At 36.5% G+C, this 27523-nt stretch overlaps 1 protein-coding gene across 8 annotated transcripts in view; it reads right to left on the reverse strand.

Moving 5' to 3' along the window:
- TMEM196 (transmembrane protein 196) overlaps positions 1 to 26969 on the reverse strand; it is a 54302-nt gene extending 27333 nt beyond the window's left edge. For 3 of the 8 annotated variants that reach the window (XM_033193514.1, XM_033193512.1, XM_033193511.1), the window contains exon 1: positions 25866 to 26969. In XM_033193514.1, the coding sequence (XP_033049405.1) occupies positions 25866 to 26012 (147 nt within the window). In that variant the 5' untranslated portion in view covers positions 26013 to 26969. Of the gene's footprint in view, positions 1 to 25847 lie in introns of all 8 variants that reach the window. The other 5 variants (XM_033193513.1, XM_033193510.1, XM_033193509.1 and 2 more) reach the window with 2 other exon arrangements.
- Between the last annotated feature and the right edge of the window lie 554 nt (positions 26970 to 27523).

Genomic DNA, 27523 nt, shown 5'->3' on the forward strand with positions numbered 1-27523 from the left:
TTGAACAGGTCAGCCCTGTTCCATCCCACATCCTGTTGGAAGGACCCAGTGACCCAGTACTGGGGACGCTGAGAGGACATCAAACCTTAGGAGACAAAGGGCCAGAGGCCACTTCCGTGGTCATCTGCTCCCAATTGAAAGTATCCATTGGCGTATTCTATGGGTTATTTTAATAAAAATTATGGTATTTTTACATTTTGTTCTGATTTATATCCAGATTTGAAAAAACCAAGTAACTCAGAGGACCTTATTTTATTTATTTTAAAGTGCTAAGGTCATAAAAATACATGATTGCTGAAAGGTGTGATACACAGAAGGACTACATTTTGTGCTGCAGGATATGACAATTCATAGGTTGTAGCTAATACTACTAAAAGTTCTGTTCTTTGACCTACCTGGGAAATTGGGGTAGTCTAAAATGTTACCTATTATTTCTGAATCGAAATGCTAGCTCCAAGAATAATGGAGAGGAGTTATATAGAGGAAGATTTTAACCGATTATCAGTAAATAATTTCTAATCAATAGATCTATCCACAAAGTAGCTTAAGCTTCCTGATAACATAAATGAGGTCCTTTTAATGGGAAATGTTTAGGTAGTAGGTAAATGAGTACCACGTGGGAGTACAGAGGATAAGGTTGGTGCAAATGTGGCAAGAAGTTGAAGTAGAATCCTATGAAAGATACTGACTCTTTTTTTAATCGTAATTTACCACGCGGCTAGATGCTCAATTTTCAAAGATATGTAGACGCTCAATTTTCGAAGAATTGGAGTTCAGTGACATATATGTGGCACTGTGTAATTCATCTCCCATAAAACAAGCCATTTTAGGTTGTTTCAGTGTCCTGGGATATATATAGTTGTGAATATAAATTACTCGTCATAAATATATGCATGAATTGGTTAATTAAGGCTACTGAATCTAGAATTCCAGATAACAGATTACTATAACCAAATAAACGACCACACTATTTTTACTTTTCTTTTGATTTAAAGATACTAGTAGATGACTTTTGGTTTGTATTGTATAAAATTATAATTGACATCCACATACAAATTTTATATTTTGGGCCACCTTCCAAAATAATTAATTGATTTGTATTTTTTATAGCACTGAATGAGTTAAACAAGGTTCAAAGGGGCTTAATTGCCTTGCTCAGAACCTCAGCAGGAAGGAATTATTATTACTGCCTGATCTAGATATAGAATGTATGATATTTCTTCATTTTTGTCTTCTCACTGTAGTTCTTTCTTTGGAATTAGGGAAATCATAGAAAATCCCTATTATGGTTGTGGTGATTTTTACTCTCTTAGGTTAAACCTCTTTACAGTTGAATTGATTCTATATCATAATTTTAATGAACCGAATATGTATTTAGGTTTAGGGAAGAGGAACACAATTTATAGTTATCATAATAAAAAGGAATGGAATAATATTTATCAAGCACTTGCTAGATAACAGCCTCTAGGCTAAACATTTTGCACACATCATCTAAATTAACCTCTATATTTCAGCTGAGAAAACTGATCCTCAGATACATTTTTTTCATATCATAAAGCAGGCAAGTGGCAGAGTTGGTGTTTGAACATCAGTCTTTTTAACTCTAGAGGCTAACCTAATTTAGAATTTTTCAATTATGATTTTACCTGAACTCTCTCAGTATTTGTTATGTTTTCTTTTATTTTCCTCTATTAGAACTAAACTTCGGTTTTTTCTCTTGACAGAAAAACATTTTGTTAGTGTGCTAATAGAAACCAAAGACAGCTGGTTATTTAATGAAGATCAGATCTTGGGTGATTGTGATGTAATGGGATAGGATGGAGTACATTTGGATCCACAGTGTGGTGAGGGAACTTTTCTCCCTACAGGTTATGGGATTCTAGTCTCTGAAGAATTATTTTCTTACCACTTGGTGGCAGTAGCTCCCAAATAATTAACAACTAAACTATTGATCTTTACCTCTAACTGGGGAGTGATTTGTAAAACGGATTACTTCTTTCAATTAATTGTTTTTTTCCATGCAATACATGTATTTCCACTGGTTTCTCCCACGCATATTTATTTATTATGATTATGATTTTCTGGGGCGTTGCTTACAATGCTCTCCTGCATCTCCTAGATTAAAATTCTTGCATTTTCCTTTATAACAGAGTTTATACATAATGACAATATAAAGGTTTCCTTCATTCAACCTTATACATTTAGAGATATTCACTGTGACTGTCCAAAAAAAAGGGTAATGACAGAACTTAGAAAGAATGAGAGCTTATGAAACCAGAATTAGAAGAGACCTTATAATAATAGAGCATTAACTTATTACTATGCATTTACAATAATCGAGGAACTTTTAAGTATGTTGGCCCCATACACACAACCAGTCCATTTTATAGAACAAGAAACAGGCTCAGAGAAATTTAAGTGATTTTGTCCACTTAAATGTAGTGTATACAGCTCATAAATGGCAGAAGCAGGACACAAATCCAGAGTCGTCTGATATAAACATATGCACCCTCCTCTGTGTCATGCTGTCTGATGATGGTAGTACTACGCCGAAGGGAAGACATGTAGAGAAAGACCTCAGAAGGGAATATCAAAATTCTAAGAATGTTCAACTCTTCCATGTGAAGACAAGTAAAAGAAATGAGTTCATAGTGATCAAGATACATTTTGCTTAGCTAAAAGGCAAGTGGAAATTTGGAGTGGTCTACTAGAATGAGATGAGGCAGAAAGTATTTTTTAGGAGGTAGAGATAATATTTGCCTTAAATAATTATATGAAATTGAAAGCAGAAGACTAGACTAAAAAATTACTAAAATTTATTCCTTAAAATCAGTCTTCTTAGAATATGTTAGGTCACAATAAAATGTTTATATGACTATTTTCAATTTGATAAAATATCAGAATATAAAATTTTACGCACATTTTGTTCCTAAACTAGAAAATTATTATGATTCAATGTAAACAGTGATTATCTCTTACTGGTAGGATTATTGGCAATTTTAATGCCATTTTGCTATTTTGTATTTTTCCAATTCTCTACAGTAAACTTGTAAAAAAAAATAGGATACTAAGTATAATATTTCCAGAAATTTGTCCTGATAACTTTATTTAGGCCATTGATCTATGGCTTTTACATTTATAGGAGTTAATATATGAACAAGATAAAAATAAACCAAGAGATGCCACCCTTCTTAGAAGTGGAGGAAGACCTACTTATAACACGTGATATGGAAAGAGCCAATGAAAATATTTCCCTCACTTGGCTTAAAATCCTACTATGTGAATTATTCATTTGAATTAAGTCACAGATTCCCCAAAAGGCATCCATTTAATACACAGCCTATAAAGTGGTTGGGATTTGCATTCACAAAATTAGTATCCAAGTGAGAAAACACCTTCATCTTGCTTTGTCTGCATGTCAGAAACCCTTGGTAATAACCCAGAGCAATGTTAAATGTCCTGGAAAGTTCTGTTTTGTTTTGTTTTTTTTTTTAAATAAATTTTATTGTGTATATTTAAATGTATACAACATGATGTTATGGGATACATATAGATAATAAAATGGTTACCATAGTGAAACAAATGAACCTATCCATCATCTCTTTCAATGCTAGAAAAGAACAAGGCTTTTTGTAAGTTAGCCTTGTTTCAATCAACAGCTCCTCCAGATTTTTCTCATCTATTTTTGTTCTGTCCTTTATTTCCCTTACTCACAATTCCTACCTCCAAATACAAAACACTCACAAACAATTCTCCTACATATTGAGGCTAAGCTCAGCCTGCTGCAGTGGAAATTAGAGTGTCAGTGAGTTATGCAATCATAACTTGCCTGGCATAACTATACTACTCACATTCCTTGCTTGACAAGTTTTCACAGTTTAAGATCAATCTCTTCCATCCACAAAGGCAGCCTTTTTCATCCTAAATGACTTTGATTGTTAGAAAGTTCTTTCTTTCGTTACACCTGAAGATTTTATCCCCAGCATGTCTACCAATTGTCTACACATTAAGACAAGAGCACCATTAACCCTGGATCTTCCCCTAGGAAAAACATGCCCTGGCTTCTCAGCCATTTTCATGATCACTCTCTCCTAAACGTTCTGTTGTCTTTCTCTCTCTTTAAGAGTCAGCAAACCTTCCCATTACTCAAAGAGTAGATGTTAAATGTTCTTGTCACACACACACACAGATAAGTATGCAAAGTGATAGATATCTTACTTAGTTTGATTTAATCACACCACAATGTAAGCATATATCAAAACTACTAAAACATCACATTGTAGCCATAAATATATGCAATTATTATTTGACAGTTAAAACATGCAACTACAATGCAAATGAATAAATTGGAAGATCTTTTTCTGTTAGCCAGAAGAGGATTCTTTTTAGCAAATTTCCAAGTAGTTGAGGTCTTTAATCATCATTATGTCCTTACAGATATTTATATCTCACAAGAACTTCTTAACACCAGCCTTAAGCTGGTGAAAAGTTGCTCTGGGGTTGTAAATACTTTTAAGCAGTGGTCCTCTGGTGCTCTTTACCAAGACCAGGCCATTATCTGCTCCCAAATAGGACAACAGAGATTAAAATATATGAGGCCTACAACGCTTAGCAGTCTATAAACAAGTACCATTCATTATGCAATTTATTTCCTTTGCAGGCAGTTCTATCCTTTTACAGAACTCAATAAAAATAACATCATTCCTTCAGAAATAGAGTGAATCTTGCACAATCTACACCAAAAATACACTTTTAGAGTATCTGAAAAAGAACGATCATATATTATGTCTTTTAAAATATTTGTTTTAAAGGTTGTAATTCCCCAATGCTATTTCCTTGAAAAGTGTTTTGTTTCCAAAGGTATCTGTAAAGGAGTAACTGTAATATGTGGACCAAGATAAGAGGAATGGTTAAAAATGTAATGCATTCAACGTTTTCCCTCATTTCTGAGGAAAGAATAGAAAGACTCTCTGATTAGAAAAAAAAGGATGTCATGATTATTTTTATTTTACATATTTCTTGTTAGAGCAGAAATAGGAAGATGCAGAATGGCATTATTTTTCTACTAAACCATATGAAGAAGAAATACAAATATTGGAAGAGAAAATGATTCATTCCCCTTGACAAGATAGATAGCATGATGATTCTGCATCTGCTAACAGAATGCGACTATATTGGGGAGAAAGGTATCTGCAATGGCTTTTCATTTGAGCTGCTAGTTTCTGAAGCACTAGTGGAACTGTATTTATGCTCCAGGACATTTTTCACTCTGGGAAAGGTTAATTGACAGGTGCTGTCCGCAAAGGTCTGGAATATAAAACCAGCACTGCTGTTTAGAACCAAGGCTTAAAAGAAACCAACGAAGTATGACACAATGGTTAAGAGTACAGACTCTGGTGTCAGACAGACATGTGCTGTAAATTTGGCTGTGTCACACACAAGTGGGACTTATAGCAGCTAATTAAAGTCTCTGACTCTCAATTTTCCCATTGGTAAAATGGATGTACTCCTGCAAGTATGCTGATACTTATCTAAAAGTGCTGTTAAAAATATTAATGTGATAATGCTTACGATATTTTTGGTATATTTCTAATGTTCAATAAACTAGAAATAAATGGAGCTGTTAATAATAATTATTAAAATTTTATAATTTTTAAGCATCTGATGGGTACAGACCAGTGTCAGAATTCCTAACAGAATTATGAAGAATATTTTGTACTTTTCTTTTTCTTATTTACAGAATTTTCCCTTGTACCAAAACTGTGTGTATGTTTGCTTCAGAAAACTCATGTTTCCTCATCCATGGAGGCAGATTTTCCTACATCACACCAATATATATACTCAGGGATTTGAGTACCATTATTCTCTGCAACCTCTGGCCCAGTACACTAAGCTATGATTAAGAAGATTTCAAGGATTGTAAGTGGACTGTCTTCTGGAAAATAATTGTGTATTAATTTCTATTTAATCCAAAGGAAGTCTTTGAAATGCCACCAATCATAATTGTCTCTGAATGTCATGTTGTAAAGCAAAATGTTTTGTTCAGATTGGGCTGATGCTCCAAGAAACTAAAGAATAACACAAAATGTTGGTCATCATAAAAGCTTATGTCTAGTTTTAGCTCAGCCTACAATCATTTTGCAATTCAGTGTGCACATAGCCAGATGCACAGCAGTTAATGAAAGAGATCTAGACTTACATTGTCAGCTTCAGACTCAAAACATGAATCTCAATTCTGTTTCCACTCACCACTTTTCCTATGTCTATTACTCTTATTACTGTTCTCTCAAAACTCAAAGACCCTATTGATTCCCCTCCCTTCCTATATCATTTTCATCAGATTAAATTACTGTGTGCCATTACTTTTATATCCATAGTGAACTTCTTCTTTTATTGAAGGTCTCACCAGTCCTTAACTGGATTATTTAAGGGCTTTTGAGCAAGTCCCCCTGCCTTTAGTTTCTCTAATATCACTCACTCTAAGTTCATTCCTAGCGTAATTTTTGCACCTTATTAGTGTCTTATTTTTTCATTCAATTTTTTAAAATTTAATTTTATGTATTATTATTATTATTATTATTATTAAGACAGAGTCTCGCTCTGTCACCCAGGCTGAAGTGCAGTGGCCCGATCTTGGCTTACTGCAACCTCCACCTCCCAGATTCAAGCGATTCTCCTGCCTCAGCCTCCTGAGTACCTGGGACTCCAGGCGCACATCACTAAGCCTGGCTAATTTTTGTATTTTTAGTAGAGACAGGGTTTCACCATGTTGGTAAGGCTAGTCTCGAACTCCTGACCTGGTGATCCACCCGCCTCGGCCTCCCAAAGTGCTGGGATTACAAGCATGAGCCGCCCGTCCAGCCTTTTCATTCAATTTTTAAAATCAATGTCTCTTCAAATTTCTTGTGCTGGCATCAGGGCCCAAATGGATGGTTCCAACCCAATTTACCGACTGGTCTACTGTGAATCTTCTACAGCCAAAGTGCACTTAAATTATTCTGTACACTCTCAGTTTATCTCTTTTTGCATATTCTACTTCTCTTCTTGGACAGTTTTATTCTTACTATTCTCCAGGGTCCATCTGAAATTCTCTGTTCAGATATAATTCCATCTTGTTTTCTTAATTCTCATAATACCTTTTTTATGGGGCTTATTACGTTTTGACTCGTGTTATAGATATTTATATGTTTATTATCTCTGTTACTACACTTTAAGCACATTAAAGAGAAGTCTATTTTTTATTCTATGTTATAACGACCACCAGCACCCCACTCTCACTCAGAATAAATCAAAGAGGTACAACTTATCTAAATGCATTTTCTTACCCCTTCCCAAACCTACCTTCATTTTTGTTTTTCTGATCTCAGTACACGTTCTCTTTAACCCAGGCAGAAAATCGGACTTAATTGCCAATCTTTTCAACTCATGTTTTTAAAAGCCTGACTCCTATGAAGTCTTGCTGAATCTGCCTCCATAGTTTTCCACATAATTCCATTGCTCCTGGTGTTCCCTTCATTCAGACTCTTAATTTTAATATTAAAAGCATACATAATCTCCCTGCCTCTAATTCTTCACACTACTCCCTAGGTGATTATTCTTAAAATAAATTGATTCTAGTCACCCTTATCCTTAAAACCTTTTAAAACTTTTTGTACCTGTCCATTTCTAAAGAAGCAGGCTTCAAATCCTATAGTCTAATACTCAGGTTCCTCATAGTTGGACCAAGCCTACCTCTTCAAGCTCCCTTCTTTCTGTGCATTCTGTGCTTGGAAACCAACATTCTCTTTGCCATTCTCAAGCTCTCATAGGCCTTGCCTCCACAAGTTTGGAATATCTCTCCTCCTGTCTTTTCAAGCTCTCCCTACTTTGCTTTTCCAGGTTTGCCACCGAAGGCACATCTTTCTTGAAGTCATCTGTGACCCTCTTCACCTTCCTTGTGCGTCCACAGGATTTGCATACACTTAATTGTGCATTGAACTATATTTATGTGGATTGAGTAGGAGGTAGCGTAGCTTAGTGATAAAGAATGACTACTCTGAAGTCATAGTGACTGGGTTTGCATCACGGCTCTGCCATTTTCTGGCTGTGTGGCTTTGAGAAAGTTACTTATTTTTCCACAGTTTCCTCTTTACTGAGATGCATAACAGTGTACACCTCATAGAATAGCTGTAAATGTTAAATGAAATTGTAGGTATAAGTCACTTGGAAGAAATCAAGTGCTTGCTATCTGTTATTGTTTGCAAGTATATTTCTGCTAACAACTCTAAATAGTCATTGGATCCAGAATCCATTGTATTATTTATCTTCAAATTCTCAGCCAAGTGCTTCATTTAATGTTAGCCCAATAATTATGTGTCAAATTGATTCACTAGAGAGCTCTAGGGTCCAGTATATATTGAAGCTTTGTATTACCAAAAGTACCATGATAATATCAGTCCTGTTAAAAAAAATATTTAGAAAGGTAGGTGAAAAAAATTATCAGAATTTCCAAAAAGAGAATATGATTAAATGTTAATATTATAATTACAGCTCTAATCAGTAGAATACAGACAGGAATCTTTTACAAGTAAGCTGAAAGCTTGCAATAAATCATGAGCATGGTTTGAAGTGTGTTGTTATCAGAGTGCAGGTTTTGATGAAATTGTCTTCTGTAGTTATGGGCTAAAACTTTGTCAGCGAACTACTTGTGGCCACGAACGATTAAAAAAAAAAGAAAAAAAGAAAGTTCTGCAATTCAGAACAGAACCTCTAGGTGGCAATTCTGTTCTCCTTTGTTATTTATTTACCTTAAGCAAATCAATTAATTCTCTGGGCTTCATCTTTAAAAAGAGGGACTTGGATCAGATAGAACTGTGAATCTCCTCCAGCTCTGACATTTTCTGATCACTAATCTATGTAGCCCTATTTTTTCCCACTCATTTTTATCAGGCATTTCTTCGGTGTCTACCGTCATGAAAATCACAGCTGATACAGCACATATTATTTATAATGAAATGATTCTCTCCATTCTTTTTATAAGAATAAGGAGACTAATGTTAATATCATGTAATTATGGTCTTAAAGGGACAATTCATGTTAAAGTGCTCAATCTTGGGTTATGGTACATGACAGGTGTTAATAAATATTTATTTTCCTCCTTCCATGGGAAAAATTTCTTTTTGAACATCAAGGTTCAGTGCAATTATTACCTTTATTTGTGATGCTTTCTTTAACCTTTCTACTTATTCTTAGTTAAAATCTAACAAAATATTGTTTTAAAGCATATTTTAACACTGATGCACTGATCATACTTTCTGGTAATTATTAATTATATATCTGTCATTGCAAAAGGTTTTAAACTCCTTCGGGTCGAGTGCTATTAAAATATATATTCAACCTTTATCACTAACATGAGACCTGCACATACAAAAATTTCAGTGAATATTCGGTGATGAATAGATCGATGAGTGAGTGAATTTCAGTTCGGTGGGAGAAGTGGGAAATAGTCTTCCCTTGCCTGGAACACTTTTGGTACTTGCCAGATTATACTATACTTGAAATCCCATGAATAAAAAGTAACAGAGAGACTTTGGTTTTACTCGTAAAAAATAAGATTGAAAGTCCTGTGTCATGGGTACAAGTAATTTAGCGGTTTATTTTGGGAAATGCTGTACTGTAACACCTGTTTCTGGTGTCACTACAAGGCAAATAAGCCAACTCCGCCTTTCCAGTTTATGACTATGCCAAAAAATAACACAAATTGTCTTAAAGACTTTCCTCATTTCTAGTTAATGTCTTAGCAAAACAAAACATAAGGTCAGGCGTGGTGGCTCATGCCTATATTCCAGCACTTTGGGAGCCTGAGGCAGGCAGATCACTTGTGGCCAGTAGTTTGAGACCAGCCTGGCCAACATGGCAAAACCCTGTCTCCACTAAAAATATAAAAATTAACCAGGCATGCTGACATATGCCTGTAATCCCAGCTACTCAGGAGGCTGAGGCACAAGAATCGCTTGAACCTGGTGGGCAGAGGTTGCAGTGAGCCAAGATTGTGCCACTGCACTCCAGCCTCCAGCCTGGAAGACAGAGTGAGAATCTATATATATATTTTAAAAAATGAAGTTTCTTGACTCATTTCTTTTGATCAAAAAAATGTATTCATACAAAAGCTATATGCAATAGAAATCTAATGTAAGCCACAATGCAAACGACATATATAACTATACTTTTTGGTAGTTACATTAAAAGATCAAAAGGGGGAATTAATTTCAATAATATAGTTTATTTAACCTATAAAAAGTATCATCATTTTTCCATGTAATCAACATAAAACGACTTGAGACATTTTACATTGTCTTTTCCATACTCAGTCTTTGAAATCTAGTGTGTATTTTTTTACCTGCAGCACATCTTTGTTTTCTAAACTTTTATTTTAAAAGTTACATGTACAGGGGTACATCTGCAGGTTCGTTACATGAGTAAACTTGTGTCATGGTTGCTTGTGGTATAAATTATTTTCCTCAACCAAGTCTTAAACCTAGACTCGTTAGTTATTTTTCCTGATCCTCTCCCTCCTCCCAACTTCCACCCTCTGAAAGGCCCCAGTGTGTGTTGTTTCCCTGTATGAGTCCATATGTTCTTATCATTTAGCTCTCTTACAAGTGAGCTAATGTCTTATTAGTTCACTTTAAAAGTGAGCTCTTATTAAAAGCTCTTATTAAAAGACATTAGCTCACTTATAAGTGAGAACATGGGGTATTTGGTTTTCTGTTCCTGTGTTAGTTTGCTGAGGATAATGGCCTCCAGCTCCATCCATGTCCAGCAAAAGACATGATCTTGTTCCTTTTAACATCTGCATAGTATCCCAGGTATATATGTAGCACATTTTCTTTATCCAGTCCATCATTGATGGGCAATTAGGTTAATTCCAGGGTTTTGCTATTGTGAATAGTGTGCAGCACATCTTTTTTTTTTTTTTTTTTGAGACGGAGTCTCGCTCTGTCGCCCAGGCTAGAGTGCAGTGGCCAGATCTCAGCTCACTGCAAGCTCCACCTCCCGGGTTTACGCCATTCTCCTGCCTCAGCCTCCCGAGTAGCTGGGACTACAGGCGCCCACCACCTCGCCCAGCTAGTTTTTTGTATTTTTTTTAGTAGAGACGGGGTTTCACCGTGTTAGCCAGGATGGTCTCGATCTCCTGACCTTGTGATCTGCCCGTCTCGGCCTCCCAAAGTGCTGGGATTACAGGCTTGAGCCACCGCGCCCGGCCTGTGCAGCACATCTTAATTCAGACTAGCCACATTTCAGGTGCTCAACAGCCACATGTGGCTAGTGGCTACTACATTTGACCATGCAAGTCTAGATGATGCACAGTTCTGGTAATGGCTACAAGTCAAGAAAAGACAAGTTTCTTCCCAAATATCTTGTCACTCAGAAAATACAATGTTTTCCTAAATTAGCTCTAGAGGCAGTTTACTTTTTACCTGCATAAGTTTTCTGATAACCTATAGCGTAATACCCCCAAAACTTGCGTCTTATATTGCAGTCAATACTTTTTTTCTTTTTTTTTTTTTTTGAGATGAAGTCTCACTTTGTCACCCAGGCTGAAGTACAGTGGCACAATCTTGGCTCACTGCAACCTCCACCTCTGAGGTTCAAGCGATTCTCTCACCTCAGCCACCCAAGCAGCTGGGACTACAGGTGTGCGTCACCATGTCCAGCTATTTTTTTTTTTTTTCTTTTTGTATTTTTAGTTGAGATGGGGTTTCACCATGTTGGCCAGGCTTGTCTCGAACTCCTGACCTCAATTGATCCACCTGCCTTGGCCTCCCGAAGTGCTGGAATTACAAGTGTGAGCCACAACGTCTGGCCAATGCCTTCATCTTAGTGTTTTATAAACCCTCATCTCTCTCTAAAATACTAGTCTGAAGGTCTGAGGGTCTAAGAGGTTTAGTGAGATAGCTTGGCTGGAGCTGAAAAGACATTAGCAAAATCATGAGTTAAAGTTACTCTTTTTCTTTCTCCAAAATAACTGATCCTTTGAGAAAATATTTTGCTTTAATTATAAGTGGTTGGCATATAAAATTAATTAATATTGCTTGTCTTTTATAACGATATTTTAGTTTCTTACTTTTGTATTAGAAAACAGCCCACCCTATCACTAGTAAATATGCTTCACTCTATCCATGGTTAAAAATAAAAGCATTAAAAAAGTTACCTTTTAAAACATATACCATGATTAAAAGGCATTTATCTTTTAATATAGTGTTGGATGAAGCTCTTTTTATATATATGCATATTGTTTTACTAAGAACTCCAGGCAAATGGTGTAGTAAATTTATAAATTTTAATTCCTATATGTTTGAATTAGAAAGAAAATGCTCAGATAGCAAACATTAATAACCAAATGACTTTGACATTTCCAGTCCAAAGTTTTGAATGTTCATTGCTTGATAAATGAGCTTTGGACTCTGTTTTTAAAAAACCTTCTTGAAGGCAATTCACTTACTTATCCAAATTGATCAATAGCTCTTGTGGGTTTGGAAAATATTAGCTTCTAAAAATTAGCTTCCATTTCTCAGTTGGTCTGGAAAAGCACCATGGAAAACATGCCAAAATTGGTGTAGAAAGCCATTTCTTTGAAACTTCCAAACAGTTAGAAACCCCTGAAATCTGTTAACATGCTAATTTTATTTCCATTATGATTTAGCACTGTCAATAATTTGGGATCATTTCTGTTCGGTTTTGGGTAGTGGCCGGATAGCTGCATTTTCCTTTTGGTTGAAAGATTATTTCAAGGATAGTTAATATTTTGAGTCATCTGTAGAAATAATGTTTGAATAAAAAAATAGGTGATTTGGACTCTGATCCTAGTTCTATAGCTAGCCTGATTCTCTGGACTTAAATTTACTTATTTATGAAATGATGAATTTAGAATAAGTTATTTCTAAATCTCTGGTTCATTGCATGACTCAATTATAATTCTCAACCAATAGGAAGAGAAAATATTTTAATGATGCTTTCAGTGCCCACATACTCAGAATTCTATGTCTTGTTTACCCTCAGCTATTGACTGCTAGAGTCTCAGCCTACACAAAAAGGCAGAAGCTGTCCAAGACTCCTGTCTGCATTGGACATTTAATGTGCATCTTCACTCATACTTGACTTACTAATACTTTAACCTGCATCTTCCCTCATACTTGACTTGCTCTCTCTGTTTATACAATAGACAAAGACGAGACTTAACAAAAAAAACTCCCCCTTTAGCTCTTAAAGACTTTTTCTCTTTACATATTTATTTTATCCCTTTGTACCCCATTATTCACATTGGCACATAAACATGTTCCAAAATCTCCCCTAAAAATAGAAAACTTCCTTGACTCCAAAGTCTATTGCTCTGTCTCTATACAGAACCCATCTCCCTTCACCACTAAGCCTCTTGTTTACAATTTCTAGATTCTTATTTCCCATTATATTTTCAGCACACTTTAGCCTGACTTATTTTATATTCCTGTTACCTTACTTTGGCTACTCTTGCAAAAGCAAACAATAACCACCACGTTTCAGCCTTCATCTTACAAGGAAGTCTCTCCTTTGGTCTTTTCTTACACCACTCTTCTGGTCCTCAGCATATCTCTCTGACCAAACTTCTCAGTACCTTTTTTTCTGGTTCCTCATTTCTATCCAGCCTCTAAATATTATAGTAATTAAAGCTTTATTTGGATGGTTTCAACCAAATATATGACCTTAAAAATATTTTGTATTTACTAATTACTCCCACACTGGTATTTCTAGCACAGCCCTTTCTTCTGAACTCTAGACCTATTTATCTAACAGTCCACAGCATCTCTCCATTTTGATATCTCACAAGCATCTCTACTTTCACAGGTCACAAACAGATTCTTGATCTCCCATCCTACATCTACTTTCACAGGTCACAAACAGATTCTTGATCTCCCATCCTACACCAGACACACACACATGCACGCACACACATGCATGCACACACACATGCACACAGAGTTTTTCTCTTTTCTAATCATCTATTTCTCAAAAGAGTAAACAGAAACTCAATTCTATCATTTGCTTGATCTCAAAATCTGGTAGTTATTCTTAATACATCCCTTCTATAATGGCATAAAAACACAAAACACAAAGTCTTATGAAGTAAATATTTGTGCTTCTGTTTTTTACCACCTCCACTTTCACTACAGTAACCATTGAATCATACATCTTAGTAGCCTCCTAACTACACCTGTGACTTCTTGTGTGACATCAATATATTTTCTAAACCGAAAACCAGAGTGACCTTTATAATCTTGTCCATTTCCTGCTCAAACGCTTTCAATAGATCCTTTTATAATTAGGGAAAAATCTAAATGTTGTAGCATGTATATAAAGTTCTAACTTTTACCCCTGTTTGCCTCGTTATCTCACCCAATGCCTTTTACCTCCTCCTCCTCAGGTCATACTTCAGTCACCCTGGACTTCATTCAGTTTCTCGAACACACCAAAGCTTTCCTATCTCAGCATCTTTACTCATGCTATTCCTCTGCATGAAACAATGCTCTTCCCTCTGTATGTCTGGTTAATGCCTCATCATTCTTGAGAAAATATTGCTTCCTTAGAGATGCTTTCCTGATTTCCCCAATGTTAATAAAGTTATTTTATATTCTTCATAAGCCTATATATTTTCCTTTTTTTTTTTTTTTTTTTTTTTTTGAGATGGAGTCTTGCTCTATTGCCCAGGCTGGAGTGCGGTGGCATGTTCTCGGCACACTGCAACCTCTGCCTCCTGGGTTCAAATGATTCTCCTGCCTCAGTCTCCCAAGTAGCTAGGATTACAGACATGTGCCACCATGCCCAGCTAATTTTTGTATTTTTAATAGAGACAAGGTTTCATCATGTTGGCCAGGCTGGTCTCAAACTCCAAACCTCAAGCGATCTGCCTACCTCGGCCTCCCAAAATGCTGGGATTATAGGCATAAGCCACTGCACCCGGCCTATTTTCCTGTTTAACATAGCACAATCTTTAATTTTAATTAGTGTATTATTTAGTCATTGTCTATATTTCTTTTTGAATTAAGCATCAGAAGATCAGGGATTATGGTTATTTTATTTACTGCTAGACTCTCAGGACCAAAATCACAATATAGAACACAGTAGCCATGGAATCAATATTTGTTCACTAAATCTAACAAGAAAGAGAACCGAGGAAAGTAAGCGGGTGGCTCATGAGAGTGACAACAGAAGCTTGCGCTCCTGGAGTCCCGCAGAGCTTTCTTCCACACCACGCTGTCTTGTCCCCTTTTGTCTCATCCCAACCCAATGTGGACTACAGAATTAAGGCCCATCAAATGTTATTGCCATTGACCTCAACGTTGACTTGGCCCCATCTTCATAAGCCTAATCCCTGCGGGTCCCACTCCCTGGGCTCACAATCCAGGTCCCTGGACCTTCCTTGCCTTTATTAGATTTACAGATCTTCTCGGTGGTCTTGGCTTTCAGCTTTCCCCTATCCCAGTTCTTCTGCAATTTTAGCATAGTGTACATCTTCAAAAGAAGCCACTTTCCATCTTCCTATTTATATTTCTTTCTTTTCTTAGTCCATGGAAAACCCTGCTAATTATGCATGTTCTTTTTTCCTTAAACTCAAACTAATTTCTTATTTTTTAAACTATAATGAAGGACCGAAATAATGTAAGGAATATAGTTCCATACACCATGTTTCTTCCACTACAGAAAATTTCACCATCAGTTTAACTGGAAAAGGGTAATGTACATCTCTTATCAAAAGAGATATAACCTCTCACACATATGATCAACTTCATAGAAAAATAAAATCCCAAAATGATAAAATGTACAACAGACATGTTTATGTGATAAGGTGTTCCTCCATTTACACCAGCCATCTTGGTGGCTTAGCAGACCAGGTGAGATAAGATACAACCACAGCAAACAGAAATTAAACCAGAAGCACTCAAGAGAGAGATGGAAAGAATAGTTTCATGGTGTTAAATGAAGATGCACATCAGAGAGTGACAGAAACCTTTTCAGAGACTGAAGTAACTGAAGGAAAGATGAACTTAAGAATAAATTTCAGAAGAAATCACCAGACGTAGCATGTAGGTAACAAGCATGCACATACTTCTAAATAAATCCAAGTCCAAAAAAATCTCAGAAACTTCAAACTGGCCCAGGACCCAAATCTTTCAGTGCACCAAACAAATCAGCCTTAATTCTCAGAATGCAATTTCTTCACATCTCCCCCTCAGTATTCATGTAATGAATCTTTTGTTTTTAATGCATTATGCATTGTGTTCTGTTCCAATTCTGTTTTGTGATAGTTTTTTCTTTTTTTAAAAATGATCTCTTGAATATTTTGAGCATGCTAAATAAATAAGACTTTTAGGTGTTAGAGCTGTTTCTGCTTCAAAAGTGACAGAAAAATCATAACCAAACTTGTGAATTTTATATAAGGGGAACTTTGAATTTGCAGTATATTTAAATGTCATTTTTTTCTAAATAAATCTTAGTTATAGTCATTATTCACATAGGCTCTTAAAAGAAAACCCATCTCATAGATAGTAGTAAAAAAATTCAGAAGAGTTTCTCTTTGGAGTTAAACTTTTTATTATCTTAGTCAAATATAATAAATAAATTTTAAAATTAAATTCATGTAAACCTTTATAATAGTGATTACTTCTAGAGGGTGGTAAAAAGGAATGTGATTAATATTAAGTATCAATGTATGGATAATGTTATCAATAATTTTCTAGTTACTGCAGTAGCTTAAACTTTTTATATACTTGTGCGGAACCTCTGTATTATATAGTTCACAACAATTTAATAAGTGTATTTATGTCACTTAAAGTAGTTTTATATTAATGTAGGTTACTCCAATTTACATGATTTTGCTTATATTTTATGTTTAAGATTCTTTCATATCAAATATGACTAAAATGTACTTGGATATAGCCTAGGACAACATTCAAATAAAAAGCTCACAACTTGAAACATGTGGAAACTATAATAGATTTAAAATGTAGATGATGAATTTAGTGAAGGAGAAAGAAAAAAAAATTACTCCCTTGAGTTGAGCTAGCTTTGAGTCTGATTTGTGACCTGTTCTTACATATTTGAAAATAGCCAATGACCCTAGGGGATTAAAGAATGGAAGTTATGCTCTTCTCAAGAATTGCCAACACAACAGATGAATGTTCATCCAACATGCATGGTGGTTTCTGAAAGCTAGCCAGTAATGGAAACAAACATAGCTGCACAGAAGGTCATGGCATTAGGAACTTGGCCCCACGTCAGAGTAATAGCAGCCTAAAAATGTAGCTTAAATTGCATATCAATGACAATTACCAACTTTTTCTTAGGAATTGCTTATCTTTTTACCTTCTCTGTGCCTGGGTGTGCACACACAGACTCCTACACATATTTCTCTCTTTAGGTGATTTTGATTTTTATCCTACTTCTGTTACTGGTTTCACTTTCTGATCTTAAATCACTAAATCCTATATCCTTTAGTCTCTCATCCCTTAAGTGAAGAAATTTATCTGCTGGGATAAATGGTGTAATGAGAGCAGTTGGATTTCTTAGGCAATATGGTTTATTATAAATGTAAGCTACCACTGCTGTTATTAACATCATTGATATTATTTTAATTCCTCAGAATGATCCATATGGAAAAATAATTGGCAGGGTACAAATTAAAAAAGAAGGCAACTAAGAATTCAAAAAACCCTGCCAAATATAACAAGAAAATCAAACATATGTCTCTGTTTAGTAGAATAAACAAAAATCATACCTTGTTATTCCAACATTGACCTAAAACAATTATTCCTGGGACTCTGGAATATGCACACCAAATCACAACTATTAGTAGGAACAAAATCAGTTATGTAGAGTAAACAGTTTCTAAGAGAGGGTATATGACCTAAATGTTAGCAAGCCTAGAGTCCAAGGTCAATTTAATCAATGGTCTTACAACAAGATCCTCTTCATAAATGTATAAAAATAAAATGTGTCTACAAATGACAAATAGAAACCACATGCAGATTATAGATTTTCCAGAAAAGGGACAAAAACATGCATCCCATTGTTGTGGATCAGACATGGTTAGTAAATATCTAATGTGTATATTGAATACTTTAATATAACTATCACATTTAATTTTTAGAGCAACTCCATGAGATAAGTGGTGGTATTTCTATTTTGCTGATGAATTAACGATTGTCTGTGAGATAATGTAACTCACTCAAGCCTAAACAATAAAAAAGTGCTAGAGGTAGAATATGAACCCAGATCTTAATAGCTCCCAAACCTATTCTCATTTCTTTGTATTATGCCGATATCTCCACTTAAATGCACAAATTTCTACTTTTATATGCCAGCCAGCTGTGAGATTCACTGAACATAAGGAATTTACAAGTTTAAAAATCTACCATCAACAGGAATGACACTTGAAAATGTGGTTAGATTTGTGATGGTAAATTTACATTTTCCTCAATTTCAAGGATTTCCTCAAGTCTTTCTTTTGATCCAGGATGTACATTTCAGAATCCAGCTGGCATTTTGCCTTGAAATTGAGCAGCATTGCCTGGGCTTAACTGCCTTGACCTCATGATTGTCAAGTTCTACCCAACAGAGCTCTCCAAGCCTAGTAGGGTATCAAGAGCAGACTAGTCTTGCCATTCTTTCAGGACCTTTTCAAGACTGGTACCATCTTATTTAGAAGAGGCAGATCTTCATTTCGCAGTTTTTACATGAACATGTCTTGCCCTAACAAGGCTAATATCCTCAGTGCCCCACAAAAACTCCATTTTATTGCCTTTACCTCTCTCCATGACCGTACGAATGTTAATAGTTTTGCTTTGAACACCTTTCCTCCTCTGCCCACTGGAAACCTATTCTGTCTCCAAGGCTTAGATGAAGAGAAAGTGATCTCTTGCTTATACCTTTTATTTTGAACTCTGTTTAAAGTTGTTGTCATGTGCTATACTGACTAGCCCTTATAATATTTAAGGATAGTTTGAGATTCATAATTTAACACTAAGTCTTAAGCCTTGGTGGCAGGAACAATTTAGGTCCAATATCTTAGATGCAAAATTCTGCTAACATGGGGGTTGTGCTTGTTTATTGATTGTGCTAGTCTCTTCTGGAAAACAGATATAAAGAATGATTGAGACTTAGCCTTTAAGGTATCCTGCCTGGTACATATATTCAAGGATGGGGAGCAAATAATGAGTTTGGGCCTCAGTGAAAGACTTTTTCATGAAAATTTCCAAAGTTCCACACAACACGATAGAAAAAGTACAGACTTTGAAACAATATTGCTCTGACTTAAAGTACTGACTCAGCTGATTAAATAACAGTGGACCCTAGGTAAGTTCCTTTTTCCACTTAAACTTTATAGAATGCCATATTTTCACAAAGTTGTTAAAATTAGAAATAATAGTACATATGGAAGCATCTGGACATTAGTTAACTATTAATAAATCATGTCTAGCATTATTTCGATAGGATAAATAGATCAAGGCACTCTATCTCCCAAGCTGATCTATTTATTTAACCATTAATATTTTCTTTTTGCCTTGACCACATAGTTTTATTCAATATTTAACAATAGACTATGAACTAATGGAACTTAGAGTTGCTTCTTGGGAGTTTTACTATTGGTACTAATAAATCATGGGCGCCAGTTAAGGTTATAATAGTCATTGTTGAAATCTACGTATTTAATTGAGGTATCTGTGAATAATACATCATGTAATAAACATAGCTTGTAGAGCTACTCTTCAGGCACTTCAAGTTTCTAAGATATTAAGTATCTTTATTTACTAAATATCTAAGATATTAAGTATCTTTACTAAATATCTAAGATATTAAGTGTCTTTATTTACTAAATATCTAAGATATTAAGTATCTATTAGATGTTTTAATTTGTACTGTGACTTTTCAAAAAGCATTTACATAGTTCTAACTGCTTTTTGAATACTTTGTTTTATGGCATAAATAATGGTCACCATATTCACACTATTCAATTTGTCTAATTTATATAATTGTCTTATGAATCTGATTACCAAATATCTTTATGATAGAGTTTCTACCACCCTCTCTCACTCCAAAAGAAAAACAAAGGTAGAAGTGTTTTATGTTTTCTCATTTGGTTTTACACTAAATATTACAAGACTTTTCTAATATAGGTATTTTGGTACATTTTCATAGTTGCTAATGTAAATATCCTAATTAAATCAAAACCTAACTAAATACATACTGTACAGGAGCAACAAAAACAAAAAGAATGGGTTGAACTAGGGTTGATGAAAGGTGTGGGAGAAATATGGAGAGCCAGAGCACCACTAGTGGACTCTAGGTCCCAGGCAGGCAAGGAGCAGCACCGGCCAAAGGAGAGAAAGCAGCAGCTGATGCTCACTGATCACTAACTCTATGCCAGGCCCAGAACTAACAGCTTTAGAAACATTGTTTTCTGAGATTCACAGGAACTCCATGAAATAGGAACTAATATTTTCCTCCTTTTAGGAATAACGAGACTGATTTGGTGAAGAAATAAAACGTTTCCACTGACACAGTTATACTGAGTGAGATGTATGAATCTAATCTGATTGTCATTTAATTTTAATGAAGTATGTATAGATTAGATCTGCAGTTAAAGGACTGCATGGCTTTGTACATTACAGAGGAAAGTTGTCACACAGTTTCTTCTCTCTTTCTCTTTTCTAGAAATATGCTCAATGAGAGTCTAATTATCAAGGCACTGTCCATTTTGTACGTTGAAACATCTATCTGTAGAGTGGCCACAAGAAAATTTCTCTAGATTACTAAGACAAATTTAAATATTTAGACCAATGCTGGACCTAGTTATTTAGGTACAGAAATTCCATTTGCATGAATAGGATCATATATATATATGATATACATATATATGATATACATAGGATTATATATATCATATATAGGATTATACATATGTATCATATATGTATCTCATATATGATATATATTTTTATTTTGAACTCTGTTTAAATTTGCACTTGCACACACACACACACACACACACACACACACACACATGAAAATCTATTATAGCTTTTATTGAAGCCAAAGAGAGACATTTCATGGTGTATTAATCTACCAGTATGATTAATTGTTGCATAAAGACCAAATGAATATACAAAAAAGTTAGATAGTTTGGTTCTATTCAAAGTACACATTGGATAATCTGGCTTATAATTAAGGCAACGCAGAGACCCAACTAAGATATTTTAGGCAAAAATGTCCAAATTAAAAGGTTTGACTTTGTTCAGATGTTTCTATCAAGCAAACTGTCAATTAGTAGGTGACTGATGCAAATATTATTAGTTATATCTTAATGTTTCTAGGACAAAGACTTCAAGACCAGTTATACCTTTGAATAAAAACAAAAATCTCAAAGCAGATTTTGTCATGGACTTTGGATAGAAATTCCAGTATGTGCCATTTACATGTGAACAGAATCTAGACTATGAAAAATTCATCAAATAAATAAAAATGCGACAAAACTCACCATATTTTCTATTATACCATTATCAACACCAGAAGTGAACACATATTTATATCTCTTTTGATGCATGGTATGGCCCCCTAAGTAATAACTATATTTCCCAGTAGTTTGGCTTGCCTAACTTATCTGATTGTCAATCACCCAACTGCTTATGCCCAGTGGACAATCAGCAGCATTTGAGAATGAGAGTATGAATCATATAAGAAAGAGATTCTTTACCTGGCCTCTACAGAATCCGTTAATGGACTTTATTATATGCAAAACTTTGATGAAAATGGGTTTATATGCCCAGATCAAAACTATTTTTTCTTCATGGAGAAATGTCTGTGAAACTATAAGAATATAATGGTGTCTAATTTTGATAAGGCAGTAGGGAAGAGGACTTTAGTTATAACTTTGAAAAACATTTTGACTGTATTTGTAAATTACTTGTATAATTTAAGTGAATTTTAAAATGGGGCATAAAAATATGTTTGTAATTTTTTGGGGGCATAGGAGCAGCATTTTCATCTTATGCCAAAGGATATGAATCCCTTTTGTTAAGTACTTGATCTGGAAGAAAAAATGGTATATTACCTGGTTGGAGACACACTAGCTTCAAATTGTGTACATTTGCAGTAACTGAGAGGTTTCTTTCACTTTATTTCTTTTTTATTAAATAAATTTTAGAAGCTTAATTTTTTTTTTTTTTGAGACGGAGTCTCGCTCTGTCGCCCAGGCTGGAGTGCAGTGGCCGGATCTCAGCTCACTGCAAGCTCCTTCTCCCGGGTTCACACCATTCTCCTGCCTCAGCCTCCCGAGTAGCTGGGACTACAGGCGCCCGCCACCTCGCCCGGTTAGTTTTTTGTATTTTTTTTTTTAGTAGAGACGGGGTTTCACCGTGTTAGCCAGGATGGTCTCAATCTCCTGATCTCATGATGCGCCCGTCTCGGCCTCCCAAAGTGCTGGGATTACAGGCTTGAGCCACCACGCCCGCCCCTAAAAGCTTAAATATTAAAAATAATACTTTGGAGCAGCTACAATTTATATACAGCACCTCATTTGGATTACTAAAATATAGATCAGAATGTACAGAGGTTTATTTCAACAAAATTCTACAATTGGCTGAGTTGTTGCCATGGTAAACGAAGAGTCTACAGAAAAGGTATGTGCATTGGTTATGCTGTAAATTTTGCTGAAGCAAAACATCAGATTTATTAAGCAGATAAAGATATAATGTATATCAAATATGCTCCAGTAAAATAAGCAATAAAACCTGTAAACATTAAATGATTTAGATAAGAAAACTTTTAAATATTTAAAAATACTACCTTGTGGTTTACACATGGGAGAGCTACGCTTTGAAAAGTTTGTTTGATAAATTAAGTTTTATAAGATATCAGATATGTTAATAGATGGATGGAATTTTAGCATAATATATATAAAATGCAACTTAGCATCATATTTTGTTCTGGATACCACCATTTGAATCTCTAGATTTCCAAATCTCAACCTACAGCAATCCAATTCTCAGGTATTTATAAATCTGTGTGCTACTAAACCCAGTCCATTCCCATTATAGATGATGCACTGGAGGCTGAGAAGAGTGACTTTCACACAGCAACTTGGAAACAGAACTCTGTGCATTTAACTTCCTGTCTATAAATCTTTTACATCAGTTGTAATTTACATGACTATATCTTTTCCAAAGCATTTTACTCAATGTTTATTAGTTGTTATCTAACACGTATGCCTCTGATTTTGTGCTTTCATTGTACATGACCATATCAGCTATAACAAAGAATCAAAAAGAAACAAAAATGCTATAATGACACCTATAGCTTTCGTTCTTTATGAAATTATAGTCAACTGATTTTTCCTTCTAATTGCCCATATTTTTAAAATTTATCATAGGAAGCATCCCTGCCTGATTAATCAGATGAAATAGTGCCTTGAAATAATCTGTGTAAGCATCCATCTCATACATATTAAGCCCTGATCTTTACTTTTAAGCCAACTTTTTTTTTTTTTTTTTGGATTTCCGTGTTCGGGGCCGAATAATCAAAATGCAGCAGTTGCTTAAAGCCTTAGTGCACTTGTCCTAGATAAAAAGCTTACAATTTTAGGGTCTCTCTGTATAAAAATAATCCTTTTATAGTGCAGCTTTTATTTCCACTGCCTTTTAAATTTAATTCAGAAACCTTATAGTAATGATATTAATGTGTTGAAAGGAGTTTTACAGCAGTAATCAAAATGTAGTTTGATTGTAGACTATGTGTATTGTGACAGGTTAATTATTGTAAAATCTTATTTGGCATTCATAAATAATCCAGATTTTTAATTCATAGTTTAGCAAAGAGATGAATAATTTTCTGTATAGCTTTCTTCTGCATTTCCTTAGTATCACTTTGGGAAGGGGAAGTAAGAATGGGTGTTATTATTATTACTCGAAATATGAGGAAGTGAATCTGTTGCCTCCAACTGGTACACAGTCTCCTACAGTCTGGCCCCAATCATTTTTTCTATCCTTATCCTCCTCTTACACACCTAAGCTCCAGAAAAAATAGAAGAGCCTACTCTTCCTGGACCACAACTCAACCTGTCTCAGCTTTTTGCCTTCATGTATGCTGCCTGAAAGACTGTCTTTTCTCACGCCCTCCACTGCCAGTCTGTGCATTCAGTATTATCTGCTCATATTTACTCAGTGCTTACTACATTCCATTAGTTTACTAAGAACATTACAGTCAGCCCTTCGTATTCCCAGGTCCTGCATCCATGAATACAAACCAACCTCTGATTGAAAATATTTGGAAAAAAAAATACAGCAATAACACTAATACAAAGGAAATATAGTATAGCAACTATTTACATAGCATTTACATTGTTTTAGGTATTGTAAGTAATCTAGAGATGATGTAAGGTATATTGGAAGATGTGCCTAGGTTATATGCAAATACTGCACTATTTTACATAAAGGACATCCGCATCCTCAGATTTTGGTAACCAGCAGAGCTCTGGAACCAATCCCCTATGAATAGGGAGGGCCAACTGTATTTAATTTGTTCCTTTTAACGACCCCATTTTATAGATAAGGAAACTTTGGCTAGTTACCCAGCTAAGTAAGTGGTAGATCTGGGATTTGCAACCAGGTAGTATGGCTTCAGATCTTACACTGTGAAGCATTAGTTGGCACTGCAGTACATCGATTCTAAGTCCTGATAAACTTCCAAGATCCAGAATAAAATAATACTTCTTTTGTGGATATTTCATTGACCACCCCAATCTTTCTCCCCCTTTTTTGCCCCTGTATCTCTCTGAAGTCACACTCTAATTTCTCATTGCTGGCAAAGTTACTGATGTACCATTTTGTTTCCTCCACTACGGAGTAGTTTTTTAAGACAGTTCTCTGATTCATCTTTATAGTCTCGGTAGTAAATATGAAAGCCATGTTGCTTGAAGGAAGGAAAAAACTGTTTTTCACAATTAAATTCACATTAGGAATGGTGCTGAGTTATTTTATTGATTATTGGTGGAAGAAATGGGTGTCTAAGGCTTTCTTGGAGATTCAGCCTAATAAAAAAGAAGCTTGTTGAATCCGACATCTGACCTAGAGATAACTATGACAGTTTCTTTGAGCACTTTGGTACTCTGTAAGCAGAATTATTCTCCAATTAGAATGTTGTTACACATCTTACCAGTTGTTTTTCTAACTTACTGTCTAGAACTTACAAAAGAGTTTTCAGAGATGAAATATCAGAAATGTAGCACAGGAAAATTAAGAGCAATGTTTTCTGGAATGAAATGCACCCACAAACTTCCTTTCACACTCACACCACATTTCTCTTTTTGTTATTGGTATTGCCTTTGGTGTACCTTGGGCGTTATTGCCCAGTGATAAATGCATAACTATCTCTGCTTGTTCCTTGATACGGAAAAATGATGGAACACTCTTATTTTGATTTTCCTTGTAGAAGGAAGAATAGATTAAGTGAGCCTGCCCTTGACAGGTGTGACAGCCCCCTTCCCCCCACCTCCCGAACAGCACCACTGGGCAGAGCAGCCCTTTGCAGAATCAGCCAGTGGAAACTAACCCCCCACCCCCACCTTTAAACAAAGCCATTTAATTTGGTCTTAAGCCCAAGTAAGAAAAAAAATAAATAAAAATGAATAAAGGACAATGCAAAGAAGCATAGCCTGTCAGCATGAACCTACATGCAAGCCAGAGATTTACGATTTTGTTTCCCAGGGAGGGAGTGACTAATGCGCGCACCCTGACCATCACCGTAAGGAGGTAAAGAGAGAGTGAAATGGCTCAACGTACACACACCCCGCTCCATACCGGGGACGAGTCTCCGAGCTGCGGCTTGTGCTCTCGGAGGACCAGGCTGAAGCTGACTGCCCCCACGGCCACACTGGACACCCCCAGCCCTATCTCCAGCACGGAAAGCACCAAGAGGCTCCCGATAATCTGACCGCTGGTGCACATCCTTCCTCGGTCATCTTCCTTCCAAATCAGGGAGGGAAACCAACCATCTATCTTTTTTTCTTCCACTATCCTCCTTACCCCTCCACCCCCTACCAGATCCCAAAACTTTTCTTCAAGAGCGAAGCATTATCCACAAGGGCTGAATTTCCAGAAACGAAGACCTTCCCTGGCCGAACCAGAGGCAAAGGAGCTGCTCCACCCCCTGGCACGTTCAGATAGGGATCGTAGAAGGATCTTCCTGGGTTCGGTTCGGTGGTGCGAAGATTGCACACCAGTACCAGGGCTTTTAAGGAGCCGGAAACCTGGAGTAGCCCAGGGAGCTCCGAGCCCTGCTCCCCAGGCGCTGTCCAGAGTTCTGTCGCGTCCCAAACCTCCGCAGGGAAACCGGCCCCCTCCTCAGCCTACCAGACCCTTTCACACGGTCCCTTCCGTTTCACTGCCGAGGAGAGGAGCTTTGCTTCCCGGAGACCCAAAGGGAACTGCTCCGAGCTTCTCTCTCCCTCTCCCTTTCGTCTCCTCGCCTTTGTTTTCGTGGCAATGCAAAGTGCTTCTGCAAGTCTCTGGGTCCCCAGGCAGAGCGGGCGGATGATATTCAGCACCACGCTCCTTGCAGTTGCTATGTCACCAGAAAAAGCGACCTTGTCTGATGGCCTCTTTCCGTCTGGGTTTCTTCTCCCTCGTCGTCGTCCTCTTCCTCCCCCTCTCTCTGGAGCTGATTCTCTCTCATTGCTATGACCTCATTGGGATTTAGGAGGTTGACGGAGGAGGAAAAAGCCTGATGTATTTGTAGATCCAGGACCAATACTCTTGGCTGGCCTTTGATCTGCCCCGCCCCCGGACCGCAGCAACAGGAATCCAGGCGACCCCTACCTCCGCTTCTCCCCGTGGCTCCTTTCTGGGCTTCTATCCAGCGGAGAGGGGAGGCGATGCCTACGTCAACGCAGGCTCATTCTGAGAAAAACTTTCTTTGGCTTGTACGCGGGGTAGGGGGAGCAGTGAGCAAAGAAAGACGGAGAGGGGTGGAAAAAGCCAGATTCCTAATGTCACTAGGACTCTCAAGGCCCCGCACCAAGGAACTCCCCTGTCTAGGAGAGCTAGATTCAAGCCTGCTTACAAGGAATATCCACTCCCGGCTATTATAGCCTGTCGCCTGCCGTGTCGGAGGGCGAAGAAGCAGTTGACTGGGGCCACACCTCCAGGGTGATTTTGTTCCTTTCCAGCTGCAGACCCTTGCTTTCCTCTAGCAGCGTGACCACACGTTCTGGGATGCATAGCTAGATCCAACTGAGCTGGGATCATATATTCTCATCCAAATTCAAGAGACGTGTATGCATTAGAACAGGCATTATTAAAACAAAAACAAAAACAACAAAACAAAACACATCTGGCTTAATGCACAGCTATTTTTGACGGTCTGTTTTCATCAGAATCTTTAGGGCAGAGGCCAGTCCAGCTTGGCCTGGGGTATTTTTGCATTGTCTTTTGATGCCTGTGAGAGTCTAGATGTCTAG

The sequence above is a fragment of the Trachypithecus francoisi genome, unplaced genomic scaffold, assembly GCF_009764315.1.
Source record: "Trachypithecus francoisi isolate TF-2019V2 unplaced genomic scaffold, Tfra_2.0 Lachesis_group4, whole genome shotgun sequence".
Lineage (NCBI taxonomy): Eukaryota > Metazoa > Chordata > Mammalia > Primates > Cercopithecidae > Trachypithecus > Trachypithecus francoisi.